Source organism: Epinephelus moara, chromosome 9 (genome assembly GCF_006386435.1).
Source record: "Epinephelus moara isolate mb chromosome 9, YSFRI_EMoa_1.0, whole genome shotgun sequence".
NCBI classification, from domain to species: Eukaryota; Metazoa; Chordata; class Actinopteri; order Perciformes; family Serranidae; genus Epinephelus; species Epinephelus moara.
Window position 1 is genome coordinate 26,915,903 of NC_065514.1, and position 24,056 is coordinate 26,939,958.

The 24,056-nt window shown below is 38.6% G+C and overlaps 2 protein-coding genes and 1 long non-coding RNA gene across 7 annotated transcripts in view; 2 read left to right on the plus strand and 1 right to left on the minus strand.

Annotated features, from left to right (window-relative positions):
* LOC126396103 (CDK5 regulatory subunit-associated protein 2-like) overlaps window positions 1-3,035 on the plus strand; it is a 41,138-nt gene extending 38,103 nt beyond the window's left edge. For 4 of the 5 annotated variants that reach the window (XM_050053945.1, XM_050053948.1, XM_050053949.1 and 1 more), the window contains one exon: window positions 2,872-3,029. In XM_050053945.1, coding sequence (XP_049909902.1) covers window positions 2,872-3,017 — 146 coding nt within the window. In that variant the 3' untranslated portion in view covers window positions 3,018-3,029. Of the gene's footprint in view, window positions 1-2,871 lie in introns of all 5 variants that reach the window. The other variant, XM_050053950.1, reaches the window with a different exon arrangement.
* LOC126396106 (uncharacterized) lies at window positions 7-1,554 on the plus strand. The gene is made up of 2 exons (XR_007570519.1): window positions 7-1,297; window positions 1,483-1,554. It is a non-coding gene; the product is annotated as an uncharacterized LOC126396106 (long non-coding RNA).
* A 1,082-nt stretch (window positions 3,036-4,117) lies between the features above and the next one.
* Window positions 4,118-23,541, minus strand: nup188 (nucleoporin 188). The gene is made up of 43 exons (XM_050053951.1): window positions 23,457-23,541; window positions 21,917-21,971; window positions 21,551-21,624; window positions 21,377-21,461; window positions 21,185-21,265; window positions 20,861-20,905; window positions 20,654-20,746; window positions 20,412-20,531; window positions 20,063-20,274; window positions 19,546-19,660; window positions 19,195-19,395; window positions 17,867-17,947; window positions 17,679-17,771; window positions 17,068-17,187; window positions 16,840-16,966; window positions 16,108-16,266; window positions 15,572-15,698; window positions 15,379-15,466; window positions 14,331-14,407; window positions 14,105-14,219; window positions 13,843-13,963; window positions 13,674-13,740; window positions 13,124-13,249; window positions 12,764-13,004; window positions 12,444-12,650; window positions 12,191-12,360; window positions 12,007-12,076; window positions 11,850-11,917; window positions 11,562-11,757; window positions 10,368-10,445; window positions 10,161-10,246; window positions 9,495-9,640; window positions 9,238-9,416; window positions 8,746-8,946; window positions 8,308-8,400; window positions 8,062-8,214; window positions 6,190-6,327; window positions 6,002-6,076; window positions 5,612-5,827; window positions 5,337-5,468; window positions 5,178-5,251; window positions 4,621-4,750; window positions 4,118-4,309 (listed from the first exon to the last, which is right to left on the minus strand). Exons 1-43 carry the CDS (start codon window positions 23,495-23,497, stop codon window positions 4,130-4,132), a joined length of 5,256 nt encoding a protein of 1,751 aa, XP_049909908.1. The 5' UTR covers window positions 23,498-23,541; the 3' UTR covers window positions 4,118-4,129.
* Window positions 23,542-24,056: the final 515 nt, after the last annotated feature.

A 24,056-nucleotide genomic window follows, 5' to 3' on the forward strand; every position in this document is an offset into this window, starting at 1 on the left:
GTCAGTGTTCTTGAGGTGCAGGCTTTGAGAATGATCTGATGCATGAGACCCTGCTGATTTATCTGTCGCATGAAGCAAATACCAAAATTTTAATGGATCATGAGATTCTGAGATTTGCCATTTTATTGAGTTGACTGCAGTCATGTTATAAATCCTACCACTGTGTCTGTTTTGGACACAGTATATATTGCATTAGGATTTAGCTGGCTGTAACAAATCAGGGTGTATGCAGGAATTTTGAAGTTACATTAAATACATTTAAGGCCTTTTTTAAGACACTAATCAGACATTTTAAGACCTAATCACCACTTTGTTCTAACCATCAGTAACACAGTGTAACTTACATTTATGATACATTGATACATACCATATTTTAGACATGGCATAAAATACATGCATTATATATAGTCATCCGCAGTCTGTACTTATAGTAAAGCATGGCAGGAAAATATAAAAATGTCACAGTTAAGTATTCTCTTCAAAAGTCAAAATATGGTATGGCATGTAGATATTAGAAAAATGTCAAAGTATACTATGACGTAACTATTTTTTTTCTAAATGTCTAACATAAAATTGTAAAGAAAGCATATAGAGTATAGTATGGCATTAAAACAGCAAAAATATAATATTCCATTAAAATATTTAAACAATTTCATGAAATAGTGTGACAAACATAAAAATAGTATACTGTGGCATGAAATAAATAAAAATGTCAGTATAGTGTGACATAAAAATATCATAGTATAGTATGGCATAGAAATATTGTACCAAATGTCATAGTGTAGTGTGGCATAAAAATATCATAAAAAGTGGCATAGTATAGTATGGCATGAAAATATCATATAAAGTGCCATAGTGTAGTATGGCATTAAAGTATCATAAAACGTGCCATAGTATAGTATGGCATAAAAAATATCATAAAAAGTGTCATAGTACACTATGGCATAAAAATATCATAAAAAGTGCCATAGTATATTATGGCATAAAAATGTCATAAAAAGTGTCATAGTATAGTATGGCATAAATATATCTTAAAAGGTGTCATAGTATAGTATGGCATGAACATATCATAAAAAGTGTCATAGTATGGCATAAAAATATAAAAAGTGTCATAGTATAGTATGGTATAAAATTATCATAAAAAGTGCCATAGTATAGTATGGCATAAAAATATCATAAAAAGTGTCATAGTATAGTATGGCATAAAAATATCATAAAAAGTGTCATAGTATAGTATAGCATAAAATTATCATAAAACGTGCCATAATACAGTATGGCATAAAAATATCATAAAAAAGTGTCATAGTATAGTATGGCATGAAAATATAAAAAAAAAAGTGTCATAGTATATTATGGCATAAAAATGTCATAAAAAGTGTCATAGTATAGTATGGCATAAATATATCTTAAAAGGTGTCATAGTATAGTATGGCATGAACATATCATAAAAAGTGTCATAGTATGGCATAAAAATATAAAAAGTGTCATAGTATAGTATGGCATAAAAATTTCATAAAAAGTGCCATAGTATAGTATGGCATAAAAATATCATAAAAAGTGTCATAGTATAGTATGGCATAAAAATTTCATAAAAAGTGTCATAGTATAGTATGGCATAGAAATATCATAAAAAGTGCCATAGTATAGTATGGCATAAAAATTTCATAAAAAGTGTCATATTATAGTATGGCATAAAAATATCATAAAAAGTGCCATAATATAGTATGGCATAAAAATATCATAAAAAGCGCCATAATATAGTATGGCATGGAAATATCATAAAAAGTGCCATAATATAGTATGGCATAAAAATATACTAAAAAGCGCCATAATATAGTATGGCATAGAAATATCATAAAAAGTGTCATAGTATAGTATGGCATGAAAATATCATATAAAGTGCCATAGTATAGTATAGCATAAAGATATCATAAAAAGTGTCATAGTATAGTATGGCATAAAAATATAAAAAGTGTCATAGTATAGTATGGCATAAAAATATCATAAAAAGTGCCATAATATAGTATGGCATAAAAATATAAAAAAAAAAGTGTCATAGTATATATGGCATAAAAATATCATAAAAAGTGTCATAGTATATATGGCATAAAAATATAAAAAGTTTCTTTCGTATGGCATCAAAATATCATAAAAAATGTCATAGTATAGTATGGCATAAAAATATCATAAAAAGTTATAAATAGTATGGTGTCAAAGACATTTTAATGCTTTAAGACACTCTGCTTACAAACTGTTAATTTATCATTTTGTGTTCAAGTGACTGTGGAAAAATCTGCATTTTTGATGCATGATAAGGCTTTTCTTCTTGGAGGAGGCATCTTTAAAGGAACCGTTGAGAGTTTTTGCTTTTTCACTTGCTTTTGCCCTTATAGCTGTCAATAAGTACAACCAGGAGAAACAGTTAGTCTGACTCTGTCCAAAGGCAAAACATGTTATCTTGTTTATCCGTATAAAAAAACAAAGTGTGCTCCATGAAGGTGAGCAACCAAGAGCAAATAACTTAGTCTTTACAATTCGTTTTTTGTAGAAATTTAAAGAAGTATAAAGTGTTGAAATATTTTAATCTTTTGATGTCCGGGCTAGCTGTTTCCCCTTACTTTCAGTTTTAATGCTAAGCTAACTGTCTCCTGGCATTAGCTTCATATTAAACAGAAAGATATGAGTGGTATTTCACAAAATGCTTAACTGTTCCTTTAAAACAAGATGTCAGATGCATGTGTCTGCAGGCAGTTGTAAAATGTCATTATGTATAATTTTTTTACTTTGCATGTCAAAGGTTGAAGATGTGAGTGACTGTTCGTGCCCCCTGTGTTCACTCTGATGTTACAATACTTTTGTTCTCTGTTTCAGGAGGTCCCAGTCAATGGCCAGTAGGGGACACTACAGACCCTCAGCCCGAGCAGATAAGTGTCCCTGTTTCTCAAGAGGCTGCAGACCGACACTCTGAATCCTCAGAGGATCGCAACAGTGACACCTCTTTATACTGCAGCTACTAAACCTGCTGTTTCAATGCCCTACACTGCTTTTGATTATGTAGCTACCTAATGTTCATCAGGCCTGATCCCGGCATTCTGTCCTGCTGTAAAACTGTCACCTTATTCTCCTGATATCAAAGCCTTTTTGTACTATACTTGCACATGACCTGCCTTTAATTTGATTTTAGGTACTGAAGTTGTAAAAGTTTTTCTTTTAAAAGAAATGCTTTGTAAATAGTAATTCCTGCAATTTAAATATTTTTCCTTTTATTCTTTTTATATGATGCATATAAGAACATGAAAGTGTATTTTATTACTGAATTATTGTTTTTACCTTTTCATTTTTATTGGTCAGTTTATGTATAGGATGGTTCAGGTCTACCATGTGTTCAAGGAATTATGTGCAAATGCAGTAAAGAAAAGAATTTAATGATGAAACCAAACTGTGGTACAAAAGTCCCTTTATTAGCATATACATTTTTTTAAGTACAAATCTTAGCTGCTTCAAAGTGTGTACATGGATGAGCACAGATAAGAAAATAGCAAAGGTCAGATCAAGATTTAGTGGAAATGAAGAGTTAGAAAAGATACAATGCAGCTTTACAGAATAAGCTTTTCTACTACATTTAGTTAATATACATGAAAGGATAATATTTAAAAAGGTCTAATTTTTTAAGTAGCACTTGAAACATGTCTGGTCTTTATGTATCATAGAAGTGACCTATAAAACTAGGCCTTGGAAAGATAAAACACAGTCAGTGACTGATGTTTAGTAGCACCAAGATCTCTGCAGACACAGATCTCTTCATTATACATGTTCGTTGTTGACAATCAGGCAGCTTCTCGTTGGCCTTTAAAAGTAAACACTTTGGTTGTGGTCGTGTCAAATTTAGTTACAACAGCAGTTTTGGCAAAATGAAATGTTTAACAGATAATGGCTCCAATCATATTAGAATAACACACACACACATACACACTCACTCCAGGTCACAAATTTGTGCTATTTAAACTACTGCAATACTGTATACGTAAAAATGATTTTTTTTTTTTTTCTGATCGTACTACTGGAGGTACAGAAACAATGTTGGCCTTGTAAAACAACAGTGAGTGTTCGTATCAGAGGAAATCTACATCTATCTTTGTACAAGTCTGACGAAAGCCTGAACGAGCTGGATGAACGGCTCCTGACCTTCATGGCTTGCCTTGGAGCCTGGTGTGGGTGGTTTGGATTGAGTGGAGGGGAGGATGCCGCTGGCCGGAGACGATGGAGAGCCCCTGCGGAAGTGGCGGGAAAGGCTTGAGAGAAGGGTGCTCTGGGGGGTGAAGAGAGAAAAAGAGATCATATTCACTAAGTGTACTGTACGGTTAAGGCTGGGGTTATTTTGTTTTTCTCTTATACCCTTTTCAAACTCAGCGCATGTATACAGGATTACTAAACACAGGAAAACTAGTTAAAAACAGCAGATACACTCCTTTTCCATTGCCAGCAGACTTTGTAAACTTTGTCAATTTTATTCAATCTAATTCAATGAAATGTAATTAAAGTATTGTTATGGATTCAATGCGACAAATTAAAATCATCTTCAATTGGAGACGACACTTGAAGAGACATGTGAAGACTCACCAGCTCAGAGCTGAGCTCCTGTTTGAGCCTCTGTTTGTCTCGAGGGAGGATGGAGGGATCTTTGAGACACCGAACAGCCTGAGAGATCAGCACGTAGAAACAGTTCTCCATGGTGAACATCAGCAGTGACCTGAAGAAACACAAACAAGTTCTCAATAAAAAAAAATATTTCAATTCTCTAAACAAAACAATAAGTAAAATGAATACTTGGATATATCTTGTATTTGTCTGTATGAAGCTACAGCCTGTTAGCTTAGCATAAAGACTGTAAACAGAGGGAAACAGCTAGCCTGGCTCTGTTTAAAAGTAAAATCTTTGTATGCATTAAACAAATGAGATGTTTATTGGTGAGCTTAGATCTGATTTTGTTACCTTGGAACAGAGACAGGATAGCCATGTCCCCCTTTATTCCAAGCTAAGATAACTGGCAGCTAAGTGTAGCTTCATATTTGGTGGACACATATCAGAATGGCATCAATCTATCTTCTCATTTAACTCGTAGCAAAAACGCAACTAAATTAAGAATACTTGAAGTGGTAGGAGGCAGATGTACTCACTTGAGAGCTTGGATCTCCTCTGATGAGGCCAATGAGGCGATGCTTAAGGACACTGGCTCTTTCTTCTTCTCCATCTATGAACAAACAGCACCAAGACAATCAGGTATCTGCTGTACGTGGACTGTAGCTTAAATTATTCATGATTACATTGAAAGTTACCTCGCTCAACATGCTCAGGGCCACGTTGATGGTGGCCAGCAGGGTCCCAAATGACGGAGCCACGTCAGGGTCAAACGCCGGAGTTGTGAAGCTGAGCACAAACAGGGTTCGATACTCTGCCAAGTCCATACTCTGAAGGGAGGACAGGAACATAAATGTCAACATGTGGCATGGTTTCTTATGATGATGCTCATGGAAATATGCTAATAATCTGGGAACAAAATATTAATTCAACTAATTGTGAAGCACCATTACAGCAGAATAAGCAGGCTGACCTGGTCCAGGAGGATTTGGCAGCAGTCTGGAGTGAAGTGCTGCAGAGTTGCCAAGGTTTTGCTGAGGATCTTCAAAAGACTGCACTGCACAGCCAGCAGGGCCTTCTGCTCGGCTTCCTCTCTCTCCCCTCCACCTGCTGCCTCTTTAGACGGGGTCTGGGGGGCCCGCTGTGTCCTGGGAAGGGGACCAGGGGGCAACGCTTCACCATTTTTGGCCTAAAAAAAAAAGACAAAAAACACAGCCATTATTCATATGAATAAATAAACATCATCAAAACATTTTTAGTCGACTCTTGTGGCAGTAAAGTCTTCTTGGGTGCTTCTGATCACAACTCTTGTGAGCTGTCATTATCAAATCACATGAAGGCAGACGATTCACTGGTTTCTGACCTGGAGGTAGTGATGAAGCATCTTCTTGCTGTGAAGCAGATAGGTGCAGGTCTGGCACAGATAACACAGGTTTACCTGCAGGGAGGAGACAGAAAGAAACCTAGTGACTAACTGAATACTGAAGTGTCACTGCACCAGTGGAGCCGCAGTGTTATCTCTGCTGATGTGGAGCTTTCCTCTGGACTTGCCTGAACGTCTCTGAGCAGTTTGGGCAGGTGAAACTGCCACTCTTTACAGAAGCTTGATAGCTGCAGCAAGAAACCGACCGTGTGATCCGCCTCGTCCAAACACGCCAGGCTCTGCACTGTTCGCACTGCATTCAGACACTGAGCGGAACAGAAAAGGTAAACATAAAGATTAGTTACACTATAGTCTGAGTGGGCGGAAGTTCGCTGCATAGATCAGCCTCTCATTGGGCGGAACGAGCCACCCGCTGAAGTCCCGCCCTACCACCTCCGGTAGCAGTTTTCAACACGTCCTTTACTAACTTTTGCGGTGTTTGATCTTGCGGGGATGTAGCCATTTTTCTGCCATGGTTCGCGTCCTGTAGGCGATATTTTTGTGGGCGTGTTACACCAAAACCTGTTTCCCCCCGGCAATATTTTTGCAAGCGCACCGTTGCTGTGGCACCGCCAAGAACGATTGTGATTGGTTGAAAGAAATAAAAAAAGCCGGGGCGTTTTTTTTCTCCAATCTTAAAGTGAGAGTCACCGCAGCCAGACCTTTCTTTTTTTTGAGAAAGGTCTGGTGAGCAAGACTAGTTATACTATAGATCCTAATGTGCTTTTTCTTTTAACATACTGCAGATGGAACTTATAGCAAGTTAATTTCTGTAAATATGATGGCAAATTCATTTTTAAAATCTTGATTGTCTTGATCTGTCTCCTTACATCAAATGCAAAAGAATAAAGTGTAGAAGAAAAACACAGATTCCAGTTTCTAAAATGTAATCTCTAAAAACAGATGTGTATGCAGAACATGAAGGCGATGGGGCAAGATTTTGATATTGAAAGTGGTCTGGTGTCCGTTTGTAGTAGTATTGAACAATCATGTTTGAAGAGTCTGTGTGGAGAGGCAGATTTGACTGGCTGAAATGCAATTCAGTCTGATGACAATTTAGCTTTTTATTTGCTTTTTAACATGTATTTATTTGCATTCATATACAGATATCAGTTTATTGAGATAAGCCTAAATGAGCGGCACACAGAGGAGGAAGTCTTAGCCCTGTTATCTGCTGGCTGCACTGGATCAGCCTAAAATATTGGCCCTTGCCCCCAGAGGCTTTACTGTCATCAGATGACAGCCTATGGGTTCTGATATTGTCTAAACTGTGAATATTTGGTGGTTTTTGTTTGTCTTTTATAGTAGTAAAGTATAATTTCCACAAAAAGTGATATTTCACTGAATAACATTGTGTATTTGGACTGCTTGGACAAAACTGGCTGAATAACTTCTATATGGGATCTAGGGAATAAACGGCCCCGACACACCAAGACAACGGCTGGCCATTTGTCAACGTCAGGCCATTGGTGAGCAGCCACCCTAATTTTGGCAGTGTGTCCCGCACAATTGGCAGTAATTAGCCCTTGTTGGCTTTTTCTTTTTTTAATGCAGATTCAGCGTTGCACCTGGTGGAGCCCATCAGTGAATGAAATAACTCTGATTGGCAGTTCAACTCAGTGCACAAGGGAGGGAGTGAGACTGAAATGAACTTGTTACATTAGGTAAGATTATATTTTTAGCCATTGAGCTCTAAAACAGAAACGGTTCTTAATTGTTTGTGTTGTTATTCACTTGTGTATGGTAAACATTCTTTGTTGTTTCAACATCAGGTAGTGATGTTAATGTACTAACTGGCTAACTAGAATCTTGAATTTGTCCTGTCGGTCTTCTGATTTCTGTTTTTGAATGACAAATACAGATTACCATTACCTGCTGATTCGGAGTTATTTTGTCTCACGCAGGCGCAGAACATCTGCACTGGTTGGTCGTTGGCTGTAGTCTTTGCGATGTGTTTAGAACGCTTTACCACAATAATAAAACTTTCACTACAGTCATACCTGTAATATGCGTTCTTGATGTACTCCGACAAAGTCCAGGGCTTCATTGATGAAGTTGTAACGCAGAGTCTTGAGCAGACTCTCCATTAAAGACATGCAGAGGCGGTACACCCCCGGCCAGCAGGCGGAGTCCTGGGACTTCCGGGAGAAACTCTGCTCAGAGACATGGACACACTATGTTATTGTATCATGTTCATGCAGTGCTATGTTTCTGTATAGGGACTGAAATCATTTAATTTTTTTCACCTGTGATGCTCCATTTGAAGACACCTCGTAGACACTCAGAAGAGGGAGGCAGATAGTCTGGATGACTCCTGCTCCGGCTACAGCTGCTGCCCCCTGAAGGAAAAATGAAGACACCCTCAACATCTGACATCTTGAATTGATTTGAGGCTTTCTTTATCTTTTTTTTTGGTAAACATCACAGGCATCTGTGCAAAAGACTGCAGTAATCAGTAAGTTGGTTCTTCATGTATACAGGGAATGTAAACACAATTTCTCTTTGCTGATCGTACATGATCATAACCGGGATAAGCCTCATTAACAGATGGTTCATGTACATCTATGTTCACTCATTTAGGGATGGAATAACACACTACTTGTTTTGGCCTTTTCACAGCATTCACTGGCAAGAAGAAAAAATATAGAATATCCTCTAAATTTAATAGAAAAAGTGTTGTTTACCTGAGGAGTGCGGGCCAGTGTGAGCAGCAGGTGAAGTGCTGCCTCGGTGAAGTAGAGGTTGTTTTTGGATCTCAGGCTGAGCTCAACAGCACTGAGCACCGAGGGGAGGACCGGAACCCTCCTCATCACTGAGACCCAGTGCTCGCCATCCTCATCAGTGCGACACAGCTCCTTCGCCAAGTGCAGTGCTAGCACACACACCTGAAAAATGGCATGAAATTAACATATGTAATATCAAACTATAATTATCTTATCTTATAGCACCTTTAATAAATATTCTTATAATAAGTTTTTCTCCTGCCACAAAGTTGTGCCTCACTGTTGAATAACCTATGAAACACTTGACATTTAGCTAAATGTTGAGTGATTTACTTTGATGAGACTGACTTTTGGACTCCTTTGGAAGGAGAAGTGTGGAACAAAAACAGGTGTTTTAAGTGTGAAAAACATCTAAAAACAAGATTTCTGTCCACCATTCCTGCCTCAGCTCACCCCATCTCTCTGGTCCTTCTGTGGGCCGCGGAAAGAGTCTGTCTCCATGCTGTCCTCGTCCTCCGCAATGTCTCCCATCTGGCTCATGTGACGAGTGTTGTCAATGAGTGCCAGGGCCTCATCTTTTACCGTCTCACACACAGACAGCAACAGCTGGGGCAGCTGGGAAATATCTCCACCTAGTTGACAAAAAAAAGATTGAACTACTGCCACATTACATTCAAACTCAGACAACAGAAGCCTTGTGAGCTTCTTACCGTTAAGTCCCTGAATCTGCAGTACAGAAATGAGTGCAGAGAGGATTTTGGCTTTGGTTCTCTCCATCATCTGCTGGTCAGCTTGCAGGACGCTCTCCAGGATGAGGGAGAGGGGCGACAGGATGTCAGGAGCTGTTGCCACCACACTGGAGACAGGAAGAGAGCAGCAACAGACTTTATAAAACAAGTAAGAGTTAAAGGGACAGTTCACCCCCAAATCAAAAATACATATTCTCCCTCCCACCTGTAGTGCTATTTATCAACCTAGATGGTTTTGGTCTGAGTTGCCAAGTGTCGGAGATATCAGCTGCAGAGATGTCTACTCATGGACTACAGGCTCGTGCTTGTTACAGCGCAAGATGTAAACAATAACAGCGTCCTCCTCAGCTGAGCTGTAATGTTAGCTAGCTCAGCGGTGCTAGGTAAACTAGCAGTCAATGCACGCTTCCTTCTACACAGTGATACAGTTGGCAGTTGTAGTTGAAAGATTTAGTAGAAAGATTGTTGACACTTGGCAATGCACACCAAAACAATCTAGAATGATATATAGCACTACTGGTAAGAGGAAAAATTGTCCCTTTAAGATATGTCAAATGTGCACTATTGACTATGGCATTTAGGAAAAGCTGTAAGCTCTCCCTGTCTGCCAAATGCCTGAATACACACCTTTTCCACTGTTTGAGGAGGACAAGTAGCAGAGTGGCCATCATGGATCCAAGACGAAGACAAGGCACCGACATAGGTGTAGTCAGCTGAAAGAGACAGAAAGAGTTATAAGGTCAACTGATAAAGGGAAGAGAAATGCAAAAGAAGTCAAACAAGAAATGGGAAGACTTCAACTGCAGGAAAACATGTTACACCATTATGACTTACAGCAGCTTTGGTCCCATCCAGAACGTCCATGAAAAGCTTCAGTTTGGTCGAGTCCTCTGTTACCTGCATCACATCGGACTGGAAAAATAAAAAATACCAAACATCAGTGAATCCATCTGCAGTGGAGGTTTTGAGCGAAAACACTCATCATTTTCTCAGGCCAATTAAAAACGCAGGGCAATTACACAAATCAATCAATTATAAATAAACAAAGGAATAGTTTGACTTTTTGATTATATGATGATCATTTTCTTGCCAGGAGTTACCTGAGAAGACTTGATACCACCCTGATATCTCCTCATTAAATACGAGGTTTAATTCATACAAACGCCAACGTGTATTAACAACATGATGTGATTTTCAGGTGCCAGAAGGAGTGATTTCTTTCTCCTGCCTGGACGCCAACAGTCGTTTTATCACTTAGTTATCTGTATGTATAGAAAAGGATACTCTGAAAATCATGGGAGAGGGGCGCCACAATATGTAACCAAGGGCTGACACACTAACTAAATGTCTGTAGCTAGCTAAAAACATTAGACTTCAGCAAGTCAAAAGATAATTTTAGCACAAATGTCTACCAAAGAGGAAAAGTTACATGACAAATTCACTAATGTTAGTCTGTCTCAGTGTTCTCTTGTCCTTGGCTTGTTTATATTGGTGAAATAATCCCACTGAAGTGAAATACTTTGATGTTTACGACTATTTGAATCACCTGCTAAGATCATCATTTAAGCTAACCAGGCTTAGCATAGCTTAGTTAGCTTCAACTTCCACAGTTTATCTGGTCAAATTAGTAACTGTAAAACACTGTATGCATGTGAAAGTGAGAGCGCCACTATTCTAAGAAATAGAGTGCTTTATTTAGTTTAGTTTCACTTTCACTGCTCTTGCCTTTCTGCAGAGTATGCTCTGCAAATTGACGGTCTCGCTCCAAAAATAGAAATTCAATGTGTGACGGCAAATGACCGATATCATGGCGGGTCACCACGAATAAATGCATGTGTAGGAAACCCTGAATAATGCTCTGTCTTTATCAAACAAACAACATTCAACATATAATTTAAACACTTTTGATTTCCGAGATGCTCAAAGAACTTGTCATTAGAATTAGCTCTGATCAGGCATATCTTTGCCGCACACCTAAACATCAACACCTAAAGCATTATAACTGTGATTGTGTTTGCTGTAACATACATGAGTGGTGGAAAGAATCAGCAGCATCCGCCAGGCAGAGATCAACATCTGGGTCTCAGGGAAGGAACAGATGCCTTCCTCCTCCATCTCTGCGACGTGGCACACCAGAGACTTAACATACTGGGACCAGTACTCATATCGCCGAGCGTTGGAAAACTTCTGAAGCCCATCCTTCAGAGACTGCTCCAAGGAACCACTGCAACAACACAGACACAATTAAAATCAATTGCAAGAGATTTAAGTTATCGCGTGTAAATAACAGGATAAATAAGGGAACACTGAAATTACCTGACAACATAGTAGATCTCCAGGCCTATAATTTTCATGACAAAGGCACACGTCTCCAGAACGCAGGGCTGAGGGTAAAATATAATACTTGAGTAAGCATATGTGACATCCAATTACTCATGCAATCATTACAGCAGTGTAAAGAAGAGCAACAAACCTCTGTGGTATCTGAAGGTGGAGTGAGAGTTCCAAAAAGAGGCGTTGTCAAATTTTCCCAAAACCTCTCTCTGTGTAAAGAAGCAGAGATAAATTCATCAAACTCCATTATTCAGTCTTTTAAAACATCCAGTTGCACATATTATTCCTGGTCAGAGTAATTCTGTCTGAGATAATGTGCTTACTTTGTGCGTAGGACAGAAATGGCACTATCTCTGCGATCCTGCCAGAGGGCAAGGAGGAAGGCCAGGGCTGCTCGGTGGAGCAGCGGGGGACACCAATATTTCCCCTGCTGTTTGGAGTCGATCAGGTCCAACACCACATGAAGACAGCTCCACTCACCAAGCAGAAACTCCTACAGGTAAAAAAAGAGGATATTTAGAAGCAAGAAACAACTACACATCTTTTTATTGTTACACATATCCCTGCAGTTCAAACCTTTGATCCCTCCTTTCCATCTTTGACTTCCAGGTTGAGGAACAGCTCAATGAGGCCAGGCTGGGTTTCCACAGCAACAGTGAGGAACTCAAGGATCATGACCTTGATCCTCATGTCTTCTGTCTTGCTTTGCAGTCGAGTGAGGAACGCATCCCGGATGGCTGCTGCATCGTTGCCAAGGCAAGCGTAGACTGACATGGGAGCCACCTACAGACAAAATATAAGTTAAACATTATGAATATTTGCTGTTGTACAAAAAAATCAACATCACCGAACCCATCATGTACAACAAATACTGTACGTGTATTGAAAGTCCTTACTGTGGCGAGCCTTTTGAGCAGCTGGATTGCGAGGCGAGGCAGTGCTGGGTCATGTTTGTGGTAAATATACTTGGCCAAGACAACTATGAGGTTGTTGCCATGGCCACCATGTTGCGTCAGGGCTTGCTCCAGAGGGGACACAACGTCAGACGGCGGCTTCAGACGGATGACGTTGTTGGTGACAGAGAAAGCCAGTTTGACTGTCTGGATCAGGATCTGACCAGGACCCTCAGAGCCACAGCTGCTCAGCATCAGAGAAAAAGAAGAAAATATGACAATTGGACATCAAAAATATGGAAGGTTTTGAGATAACTATATGAAAACATAAAATAAAGTAGACATGAACACTCGTCTGTTAACCTGCTGGGCTGTGCAGCGAGGACCACATCAATGGTGTCTACTCCAACTCCCATGATATTGACGACTGCCTGTCCAGCCTCAGTGTTTGCCAGGCTGTAGATGCACAGAGACTGCAGAGTGGGAGTGCTGCAGCGAAGAAGAGAGTAATAAGTTAACAACCAAATGTCTGGCAATAAATTAATCAAGGCAGCAACCAACAATCAATTTCATAATTGATTAATCATTTGGTCAATAAAATATCAGAAAATAGTGGAAACACTTGACACATTCAGATGTCCTCCTTTGTTCAACAGTCAAAAAGCTAAAAATACTGTTTTCAATTTACTGTCAAATATGTATACATGTGTTTTTTTAAGCAGCAAATTCTCACATTTGAGAAGCTCAAACCAGAAAAAAATGTTTTAATTTTTGTTTGGAAAAAAGACTAAGACAATGAACTGATGCAGATTAATTGTTACTGGTTACTGTTTGTAGACATACTGTTGTAGAAAAAAATGTGCAGGTGACACAGTTTAGACACTTGAACCCCAACAGACTTATCCTTCCTTACCTGCCCTGGTCCTCTCCCTCTGGGCTCAGATTGAGTATGGCATGGATCAGCTCCAAAATGAGACAGCCTACAGCAACACAGAGCCAGTGTTAATTTAGATTTACTCTCATTCTCCAGTCTGGACTGAAAGAAATCCGCCACAACTATCATTTCAGACATGATGCCTTACCTATCCTCTCTCTGACGCCATAGGTGTTATAACGCCACTTATGGTATGTGGGCAGCATCTCCTTCAACACCAGCAGCACACAGGGGATCAGGCCTTTGTTCTGAGTGCTGCCAAGCTGACCCTGAAATTAACCAACAGGAAGAGAAGATTGGAGATAGGATGTACAGTATAGTAGCTGGACACCACACTTATTGCACTGTTCAGCAAGTGCCACACAATACTGGCCATCAAACAATTGTGTACATCTTATTTAAACTGTTACCTTGACCAGGGTTGTAACCAGACGAAGGAAGGCGATGGTCACAGCATACTCCCCTCTGGGCTGCTCAATCTGGACCAGCAGGTTGCCGTAGTTACCTGCCTTCATCCCTTCAGCACTATAAAAAGTTTTGTCCGATACTTTTTAATTGTCTTCAAAGAAAAAAGTCTGATATTTACCAGGCAAGTTAAACATTAATCAGAAGCTCAGTGTGAGCTTTTTACTTTACCTTACACACTGAGACATGCTGGTCAAAGGGTTGGAGGCAAAGGGGAGGAAACCTGTGTGGTGCAAACTGGACCACACCTGAAGATAAAAAAACAAAACAAAAGAGAGATGCGCTGTGTGAGGAGGATTCAAGAACAATGAACTTTATGAATGAATGTTTTCATACTTTTCTCTTTAAATATGTTTTTGCATAAAACAATAAGATGAAAATAAGAAAATTCTACATGGAATTTATGAAACGTGCGCTGACAGCAGTCACATAGTCTTTTCTTACCCTCCTGAGTATGTTGGTTAATTGCATGTTATCGGAAACTGGATGTGTGGCCATGCAATGTGCAATTAGCAATCTGACATTTGACAGGTAACGTTAAACTCAGACAAAAGAAAATAATAGTGTGTCAGTTTCCGGGGGGAGTGTAAGGGCGGGCATGTGTTTGTGCAGGTGTGAGAGAGAGAGCATGTGGGTTTAGTCTAATTTTTTCATTTACGCCAGACCTAATCGTCAAACAGTCTAAACATTTCAAATTATTACAGGGAAACTTCACCCATTTTCAAAATCCATACGTTATTCTTTTGATTGATTAAATATTCACAGGACATAGAAATAACATATGTATATAACTATCTGTGTAACTATAAATTACATATTTATATATGCAATATATATAATATAGTATATATGTAATTCTTAATTAAGGTAGTATTCCCCTTCAAATGAAAAATTATTGTAGGAAACGTTTTATTCTGTGTTTTCATCACGTAATTTTTTTTTAAAAATCAACATTATTAATATTTCACAGCACAAAATGCAATTTGGCTTTTGTGCATATTGGCTTACCTGTGATCGAGGGCACCCTTAAATTTTCATCTTGCCTGATAACATGCAGGAAGTACCCAAGTACTGATAAATGCCACAAAAATTCTTAAATGGTTCGCACACACAATTTAAGACCAAATCTGTGCGTATACACATTTCACGCATGAGGCCCAGTGACTTTAAATCCTTGATTTTTCCTCCTGTTCACACTGAAAGTACCCAGCAAACTCACCTTGCCTGGCATCCTTGCAGCCAGTACGGAGAGGCAGTTCACACAGGAAGCAATCACGTCCACTGGAGGGTTGATGACTGACGTTAACCTAACAGATGGTAAACAGACAAATGGAAAGAGAAATTAATTCTATACTATAAAATAATTAACCCACTTTAAGAGTTTAATAGGTGTGTCTGTAAGGTTAATTTACCTCTGCAGCAACATATAGATGCGTGAAGTGAGAGGCAACAGACAATCTGACACAGTCCAGTCTGTGCTTATGATCTTATGGACCAGATCCAGGATGGGCTTCACACGTGCACAGTGAGCTATTACATCTAGCACAAGAAAAGACATTGGTAAATTAAGTATGCTGAAATAAAGAGAGGAAGTTTAAAAAACTGTCAACTGACGTAAACCAAAAAAACTAAACATTTGCTGGATACAGTAAACATTTCTTTTTCTTTATTATAAAATGAATAGTTTATGGTCTTTTTGGCTGTTGATTAATATAAAGACAGTTTGATGATCCTACTTTGGACTATGATGATAAGTTGTGATGATCATTGGGTATTATTTCAGTCAAAACACAATTGATAGTGTCAATTAGTTGCATTCCTACAGTATTGAGACACATTATTGGTTGTGGTCTTTTTGTGAGATTTAACAACAAAAATATAAATTGTGTCAGTCTCATTCTTTAAACTATAACAATCTGGTTGTTGATATGAAAGAAAAGTTATGTACCTGCAGTTGAAACAACATGGAGCAGCATCTCCACCTCACAGGTGAAGAGAGTCCAGGAGCTGTAGGAGTGGTCCCAGCGAACCACGTAGCCCTGCTCGCCTGCGATCATCACCTGGCCCAGCACTCCCTGTGGCATCCACAGATTAGTCTGCCCTGTGCCTGATGGTTGAGATGACATGTTTCAGTGAAGGCATGTTACACACCAGAAACAAGAAAAAGAAAAAAATCTTTTATATTGAGAATTCCTATATTCTATTTTCATGGCCTAGAAAAGTTGTATTAATATTTGTGAACATGAGCTACTCTTTTAAAACCAGAAACCAGAGAAGTCAGTCTCAAACTTGTGATGTCATCAAGTACAATGTCTGGAGCTGCTCCATAGATGATGAATGGGAGACTGATTTTGTGGTACCACAGAATTTTTGTTTTCTTTTTTATACCCAAATGAGCTTTATTCTTTAGTAGTGTTATCTCTTCTGTAACAGAAAATGTACCCATATGCTCTCAGTATCATCTATAACATATTTTCCAATTCATTAACTACGGAGCAGCTCCAGACTTTATATCCTATGACATCAAAACAATTGAGTTTTAGCACTCTAGTTTTTGAATTGTTTATTTTTAAGTTGTTGTTTTTTTTCCCCCAAGTTTCCCTTCAAGTTTCCCTTTATATCACACTGTGACTACACTTTGTTCAAATGTCAGAGTAACAACCAGAATAAAGAGACTAACCAAGAGGGTAAAGGAGTTTAGGTGTTTGTCTCCTCCACAGTGTCTCATCATCCTTGGAAATTATGTCATTGGGCTTATGTTTGTAAACTTGAGTGTAGAAGGACATCTTATCCAAAAAGTTGTACACCTGTGCCAGAGAGAAAAAAAAGAATAAAAAGGACATTCTTCAATCATTTACGGAAAAGTTGAATATGTATATATATATATCTATGTATGTGTGAAATGTACCTTTTTCACAGTTGACTTGTTTGACAGAAGTGCAGTTAGAAGCTGCAACAGTGGTCCGATCTTATGGGGGAACATCCCGACTGCACTGTCCAGGATCATTCCCAATCCCATGTTCGGCTTCTGGAGATTTTTATTTGGGAAACAGGACACGTGATCAACAGTTGACATTATTTGTTTTGCAAGGATGCACCGATCTGATACTGATATTGTATAATCAGGCCGATACTGACTGACATAGCTGGATGGGATATTAGTGACAATGGGGCGGATCTTTTCAATTAAGTTCTTTGTTTATGTCTGATTACACATACTACATGAACTACGTCATGCCCCAGCAGCGTGCCAGCAAGCCACATAGCTGAGAGAGCTAAGGTTTTTTAAATTTATATCTATGTATTCATGTCAATGTCAATGTTTAAGTCAAGCCTGATGTTGCCTTACAAGTTAACGGATGATCACAGTCACTTCCTTTTCGTGAGCCATACAGCTAATTTGACGTTGACGTTTGACGTAACCCAAAGCCCAGGTATCGGTATCAGGTCTGAAAAAGTGGAATTGGTGCATCTCTAGTTTTTATCCAATTTTATCTCGACAAAACCTTCTTGTCTCACCATTTCCCAAAAGACTTCAGCCAGACTGGGAGCAGAGAGGACCTCACAAGCAGCATCAATCAGGTGAGAGCACTGTGTCGCCACACCGCCAGTCTGTTAGATGCATTATGATAAGACAAGTTACAGATCCAGGTCACAAATATGAATGTGAATAAGTAACGTTCAACATGTAAAACCTGGATGTATACCTGTAGACTTTCCTCTTCAAAAGAAGTGATCACAAATGAGAGGAGACCGTAGACACACATCTTTGCTGTGCTTGCCGTGCACTGGAGAGAAAAAGAGATCAAGATCGACAGATAAATTAGTGTAGTATAACAGAACACATACAAATCTGAGAACAGACATTGGTATCTACTGGTATGTGTACATTTTTGCTGCACAAAATGTGACAGTTTTTTTAAAGACACTTATTTTCAGTTGTTAATTTTGGCATTTTCAGCGTTCCCACAAACATCGTTTAGCAAAGCTGTTGTGTTTTAGAGTACATGTATATTTTCTCAGTGCATTGTCTTCACTTCAATGTCTAGCTGTACTGCAGCTATAAACAACAGCTTGAGGAGTATGGTTATAAAACCAGAAGTCTGATTTAGCTCAGTTTCTAACTAATCAGCATGTTTCTGTACAGCCAGATGGTTTTCATTCTAGCTATCTCATTAGAGGCTAATTTAGGTCTGAGGCCCCATGTGATTGCATTTAAGTAGCTGGTGGAGAAAAACCAAAAGCCTTCTCTGAACCCTTTCAGTAGCTGTGAAAAGTAGAGATGTTGCAATCTAATCTCAAAGATCAGTATCAGGGGTGATCAAGGCATTTTTTAACTGGTCGAGATCAGCTATACTGAGCCCAATCCAATCCTTTGTTCTACGTCAGCAGTCACGCAAAGTTTTCATGCACAGCAACTAGGGCAGCCATCGTCAGCTCTCCAACTCTCCATTGTCCATCTTTTCTCCACCACACTTCCGTGTGTGTAAGAACAGGGGCTGAGCCACAGCCGCCGTGAAACACCACACCCCATAAACAACAGCAAAACGCAGAAAGAGATTGTTTATTTATGTATTTTATCAAAGTTATAAGCACCGGTTTAATTCCAATTCAGGGAGAGTCTCTTGCATTTTGCTGTCATCTGTGGTGCTTAATGTTTCCCCGCAAACACTCACAATGCAACTAAAAGTGCAACAAAATCCCAGTGAGCAGAATAGGATAAGAGTAATAAGAGTAATTGATTAATGTAATTAATAAGATTTTAATTACTATAACTTTAAAGTAGCTACTTGATGTGTGCACTGTGCAGCTGTATAATCTGGGAAAATAGACGCATCAGGTTGGGACTCAATATCAGCAGATACTTAATATTGAATGCTTCGGATCTAGATCAGGGCAAAAAAAACTTGTTCATCCCAAGTGAGAGAGAGTAATCATTAAAGAGAGACCAGTTTCTTCAATTAAAAGTTATAGATGTTTTTCCACCTTTATAAGAACTTTAATCTGACCCAAGTGTGTATTTATGTTTTCTTACATTATTCCCTGAGACTCCAAGGCCTTTCAGCATGGTTGATATGTACTTGAAAACCTCCAGCTGCAGGGCAGTGTTGCCTATCCTCCTGATCACAGGGCTGGACTCATCTGGTCGTAGAGTGTGTCTCAGCAGGACCCAGGCCAGCAACACTGGCCCATGATGAGGGATGTCACCAAATGTCAGTAGCAGCTGATCCATCTCCTGGAAGAAAACAGAGGAAATATTGAAGTTCAGATGTCTGTATAGTTTGTTCTACATGCACAGTTCACACACTGCATGGTGGAGTATGATTGCTCTATGTTTACATGACAGAATATCTATGTCTGCTGCATTTAGAGATTCAGGTCAAACCTTTATGATTTCAGGAGCACTAGCAAATTGATGTTGCTCTGTACAGTCCTCCAGGGCACACTTGTGCAGGAAGTCTATGTCCATTCCCTCAACCAGAATAAGAGAGCTCAAATATCTGCAGGCAAAAAAAACCATACAAGACATGAAAGACTATACAGGGAATAAATAGTTAAATGGTTAAATGTTGTACTAGATATATTGATGGTGATGCCATCACACAAAGTATACAGACAAGTTTCATTTCCAATTGTGATTGTCCTATCCAGTAAATATCTTGGTCACAATTCTTTAGGAACATATTTAAGGAATCTCTACAAAGAACATTGGCTTATGTTATATGTTCTTAGATAAAACACAAAATTAAAAATCAAATCATAGTAGCTGACACAGTACTTTCCCTCTGTTTAATCACTGGTACACTGCAGCACGTTTTTAGTTTCACATACCACAAAACAGCATTTACACTGTCCAGCTCACTTTAGACATGAGTTTCACAAACACTATGAGGTGCTCTTACCCTATGCGGTCAACCAGTGCGTCCATGCTCTTGTCTACTAGGTGTCTGTTGGTCTGCCGCAAACCAAAGCCTTGTTCTTTGAACATCTTGGTGAAGCTCAGCAGGTCAGACGGGCTCATCTCAAAGTAGGCGTAATACAGAAAGATGATCTCAAGCAGCAGAGACTGTTCTCTCAGACACTGCAGGAACCATAGTGACACCTGCCTCTCCGTCTTAATGTAAAAGAACGAAAACTATGTTACATGCTTTGACTGACCACCATCAGTTATGGCCTTCGAGTCAAACAGAAAAAAATGTGCATAATATGTGATAATTATGTATGAACCAAACATATGAACCAAATTATCACCATGAGGTTTCCGTGAGTTTCCCATGTTGGTGCTTCTGCTTTGAAGAGGTTCTCAAACTGTGACTGGTACTTGCTCACCAGGTCCTTCTCCAATTTATTTACACAGTTACCATACTCAGTCTGGACAAAAACAAACACACCCCGAGTTATTTTACAGAAGCAACAAGACATAAACATAAGTGAGGAATGCACGTACAAAGCTGTGTACTCTAATTATATGACCAAATCCAGCTGCTTCTTACCCTGTAGGGATGTCGCTCATCTTGAAAGTATGTCAGCAAAAGCAGGACACATCTGAGCAGACACATGCGTTCCTCATAGTAATAGTCAGCTACCTGTGAATACACACACAGCCATACTTTCATATGTGGTCCAATAAGTATGACTATCACGTTGACTTAAGTGTAACAATACAGCAAGTGTAAACAGTTGCAGATCTCCAAACTGACCTTCAGCAGCAGTGCCTGGCTTTGTCGCTCATCCTTGAGAACAACCTGTACGGAAGACTCTGTTAGCCAACATCTGAAAATCTTTCATAGTATCTTCTTGCAATCTTTTTTTTTACTCCTTATTGTGACTTTAATTCATTGCATCAGTGATTGCAGAATTTAATCCCACATACAAAACACAGTGTCACTGAAAACATCACAACTAGGTGATACTTTTTCCATTAACATATTTCTGTAAAAACTGCATATTTTTTGTATGTTGCGCAATTACGGTAAGATTTCAGACACAACTACACCAAAAAAAATCTAGGTGGGAACAGACACCTTTAACGAATCCCGGGTTCCTCTGTAGTCCTCCTGTAGGTAGCACTGTAAAAGCTGCACACTCTGTTGCTCATCAAGACCCTGAAACATTATCAAAGCATTAAATCAATATGATGTCATCATGAAATGTACCACCAAATAAAGACAGTGAATCACATCTTTTAAAAACAAGTAGACATTTTTAACTCTTACCAATATTTTACTGATCCTGAGACCAAAATCCTTCAACGGTTGTGCAACATCTTTGTTTTCCTTCACTTTCCCAGCAGAGGATGAGCTAAAGAAAGTGATGCTGACAATTACCTTTCTGCTATTAGGAACAGGAGTAGAGGATTGAAAATTGAGATCAAAATAACTGTGACATACCTGGGTGGCTTATAGTAACTGAGTCCTTGATGCAGTCTGTCCCAGTGTCTGTCGAGCTCTGCCTCTATCTGAGCCTGTGCCAGTCAAGAAAATTCATAATGAGAAGACTATCTCAGAAACAATATGCTGTGGATAGACAATATATATTTTTTCTTTATAAGTATGATAAAGTAACTGACTAATACTAATATTTTTGTGATATATACATACAAACACTTAAAATATATATATATATATATTCCGGTAGTACTGATGAGACCATTTAACACCCTAAAGACAAGCCTGTCATGAACTCTGATTCAACCTCTATGCTGTTATGGTAGCTGGACACTCTTGCATATAAGGACATGTGACAGAAAGACATACCGGCTCTCGTAATGCAGATCTTCCCAGCAATATGGTCCATAATTCTCGACAGCTCCTAAGAGAATAACAGGTATATTTTAACAGAGAGATAATTGATATTAATGTATATCACAGAGGAGAGTAACTATCACCTCAGCTGCATGTAGAAACACATTTTGAGCTAATAGGCAGATAAGAGGTGGGCATTATGACGATATACACTGATATTTATGTGTGAACTGTCAGACATTTTAATATACTTATATACTGCAGAAGCTATTGGGGCGGGAAAAAAACCGATACATCACCTTATCACTGCATTTTGTGTGGCAATATTGTATCAATACACTGATACCAAGTATTTTTTTAATTCATAAATTATTAATATTGCCAAAACAAATAAATCTTTTGGTAGTGTACTAGAATAATAAATCAATTGCTTGGTCAGCCCACTAGATATATTTTGCTGCAATAAAAATGACTTAAGTGACAGACTTTATCTTATTAGATAAAACAGATGATGACAAATTTTTACTTTTACATAATGTACTGTTGAAAAAATCTAGAAAATGTATGTTATTGCAATACTCAGTATATCGCAAAATGTTTAAAATAGCAACAATATTGTGTGGTGACTTGAGTACTGGCATGGTATCAAGGGGGCCACTGGTGATTTCCACCCCTAGAAGCTATTCTTTTTACATCGCTGGTAAAATAATTTGCTCTGTCAGGCATTCAATTGGCTAAGGCAAAAAGAAACATGTATGTCTTGTAATTCTATCATTAAAAAGTTGCTCAGCTTTGTATGCACCAGCTGTGAAACTGTTAATGTAGATATTAAAATGATAGAGAGTTGATGCAGTTTCCACTACATCTTCAAAGCCGATAGAAAAATGTTATGAATACATAGATGCATGCGTTAAAGCCCAAAATAAGACTGACTGAGTCATTTGTGTTGCTGTAACGTTACGCTTCATATCTGACAGACTGTGAAGCTCAAGGATGCATTTAAAATACCCTAACACTTTAACGTATACATTGGCAATTCATATGAACTGACAGGAAAATATACTTTATTTGGCTCATATGTCCATCTTCAAATTGAGCAAATGCGAAGAGATAGGTTTTCTACTCAGATAAACTAAACTAACGTATTGTCCTCTCCATGCCCAAACACTAGCGTTAGCCTCTTCTTCTTTGTCACAACTAACCATGGTCGATTATTTGAGCTACTTGTGTTGTACTTTATTTAGAAAAACAAGCGCCTGCTCTCCGACTTGTTCAATGACCAGATTTAAGTTTACAAGTCACTTCATAGACATGCTGTTGTTGACATGCGGCTGACACACACCGCCATTCAAATGTTCGACTGTTAGCACTTGCTAAGCTAAGTTAGCGTGGTGCTAACAGCTCAACAGGCACACTGTTCAAATATAAATGTTGCTGCGGATAGAGCGTTACAAAGAGACGCGTCGTGTAGACATGTTAACCTGCTGGTAAATACTTTTAAAACTATTCAAACAACGTAGACCTCAGCTAAAGTTTGATGCGATCAGCCTACCTGACGCTCAACTCCGATTCCGCCATCTTCGTTTCTGCCATGGGATTGGTTGTTGTGCTGGGTCGTCATCGTTGTCGTAAGCGCCTTCTTCTTCGCTGGTGTTTGTTACTGTCACATTACTGCCATCTTCTGGGCTGTGTCAGGAATCACTCAAATAGGAGCAGTGTACAAAATTTAGGCACTTCACTTTATTTGATAATTTTTTTTATTATTTCTTTTTTTATGATAATTTTTATTTTATTTAGATTTTTTCTACCCATTTATACTTTTACTTCACTACATCTCATAGGCAATTAGGCAAATATTATACTTTTTACTGCAGTACATTTATTTGACAGCTTCACTTACTCTGCAGATTCAATAAAATATACACTCAATAAATAAATTATTATATTATTGTATGAATAAGGTTTTACTGGGTAGCTGATGATTTGCAAGCTACCCAGCAGTATTTAAAAAATATATATAAGTACATTTAAACTAGCTCCACATTTACCAGCTGCAAAATTAAAGCTATGAACACATGAATGCATCAGTAATTAAACCCTAATAATATATATTATTCTGAAATGGGCCATTTTGCAAAATAAGAATTTTTAC

Excerpts from the sequence above, each read along its gene's own strand:
- nup188 (XM_050053951.1), bottom strand. The coding sequence starts at position 23,497 with ATGGCAGAAACGAAGATGGCGGAATCGGAGTTGAGCGTCAG. Across the intron at positions 20,275-20,411 it reads AAACTCACGGAAACCTCATG|ACGGAGAGGCAGGTGTCACT; the intron begins GTGATAATTTGG and ends TTTTACATTAAG. Across the intron at positions 5,828-6,001 it reads TGCTTCATCACTACCTCCAG|GCCAAAAATGGTGAAGCGTT; the intron begins GTCAGAAACCAG and ends TTTTTTTTTTAG.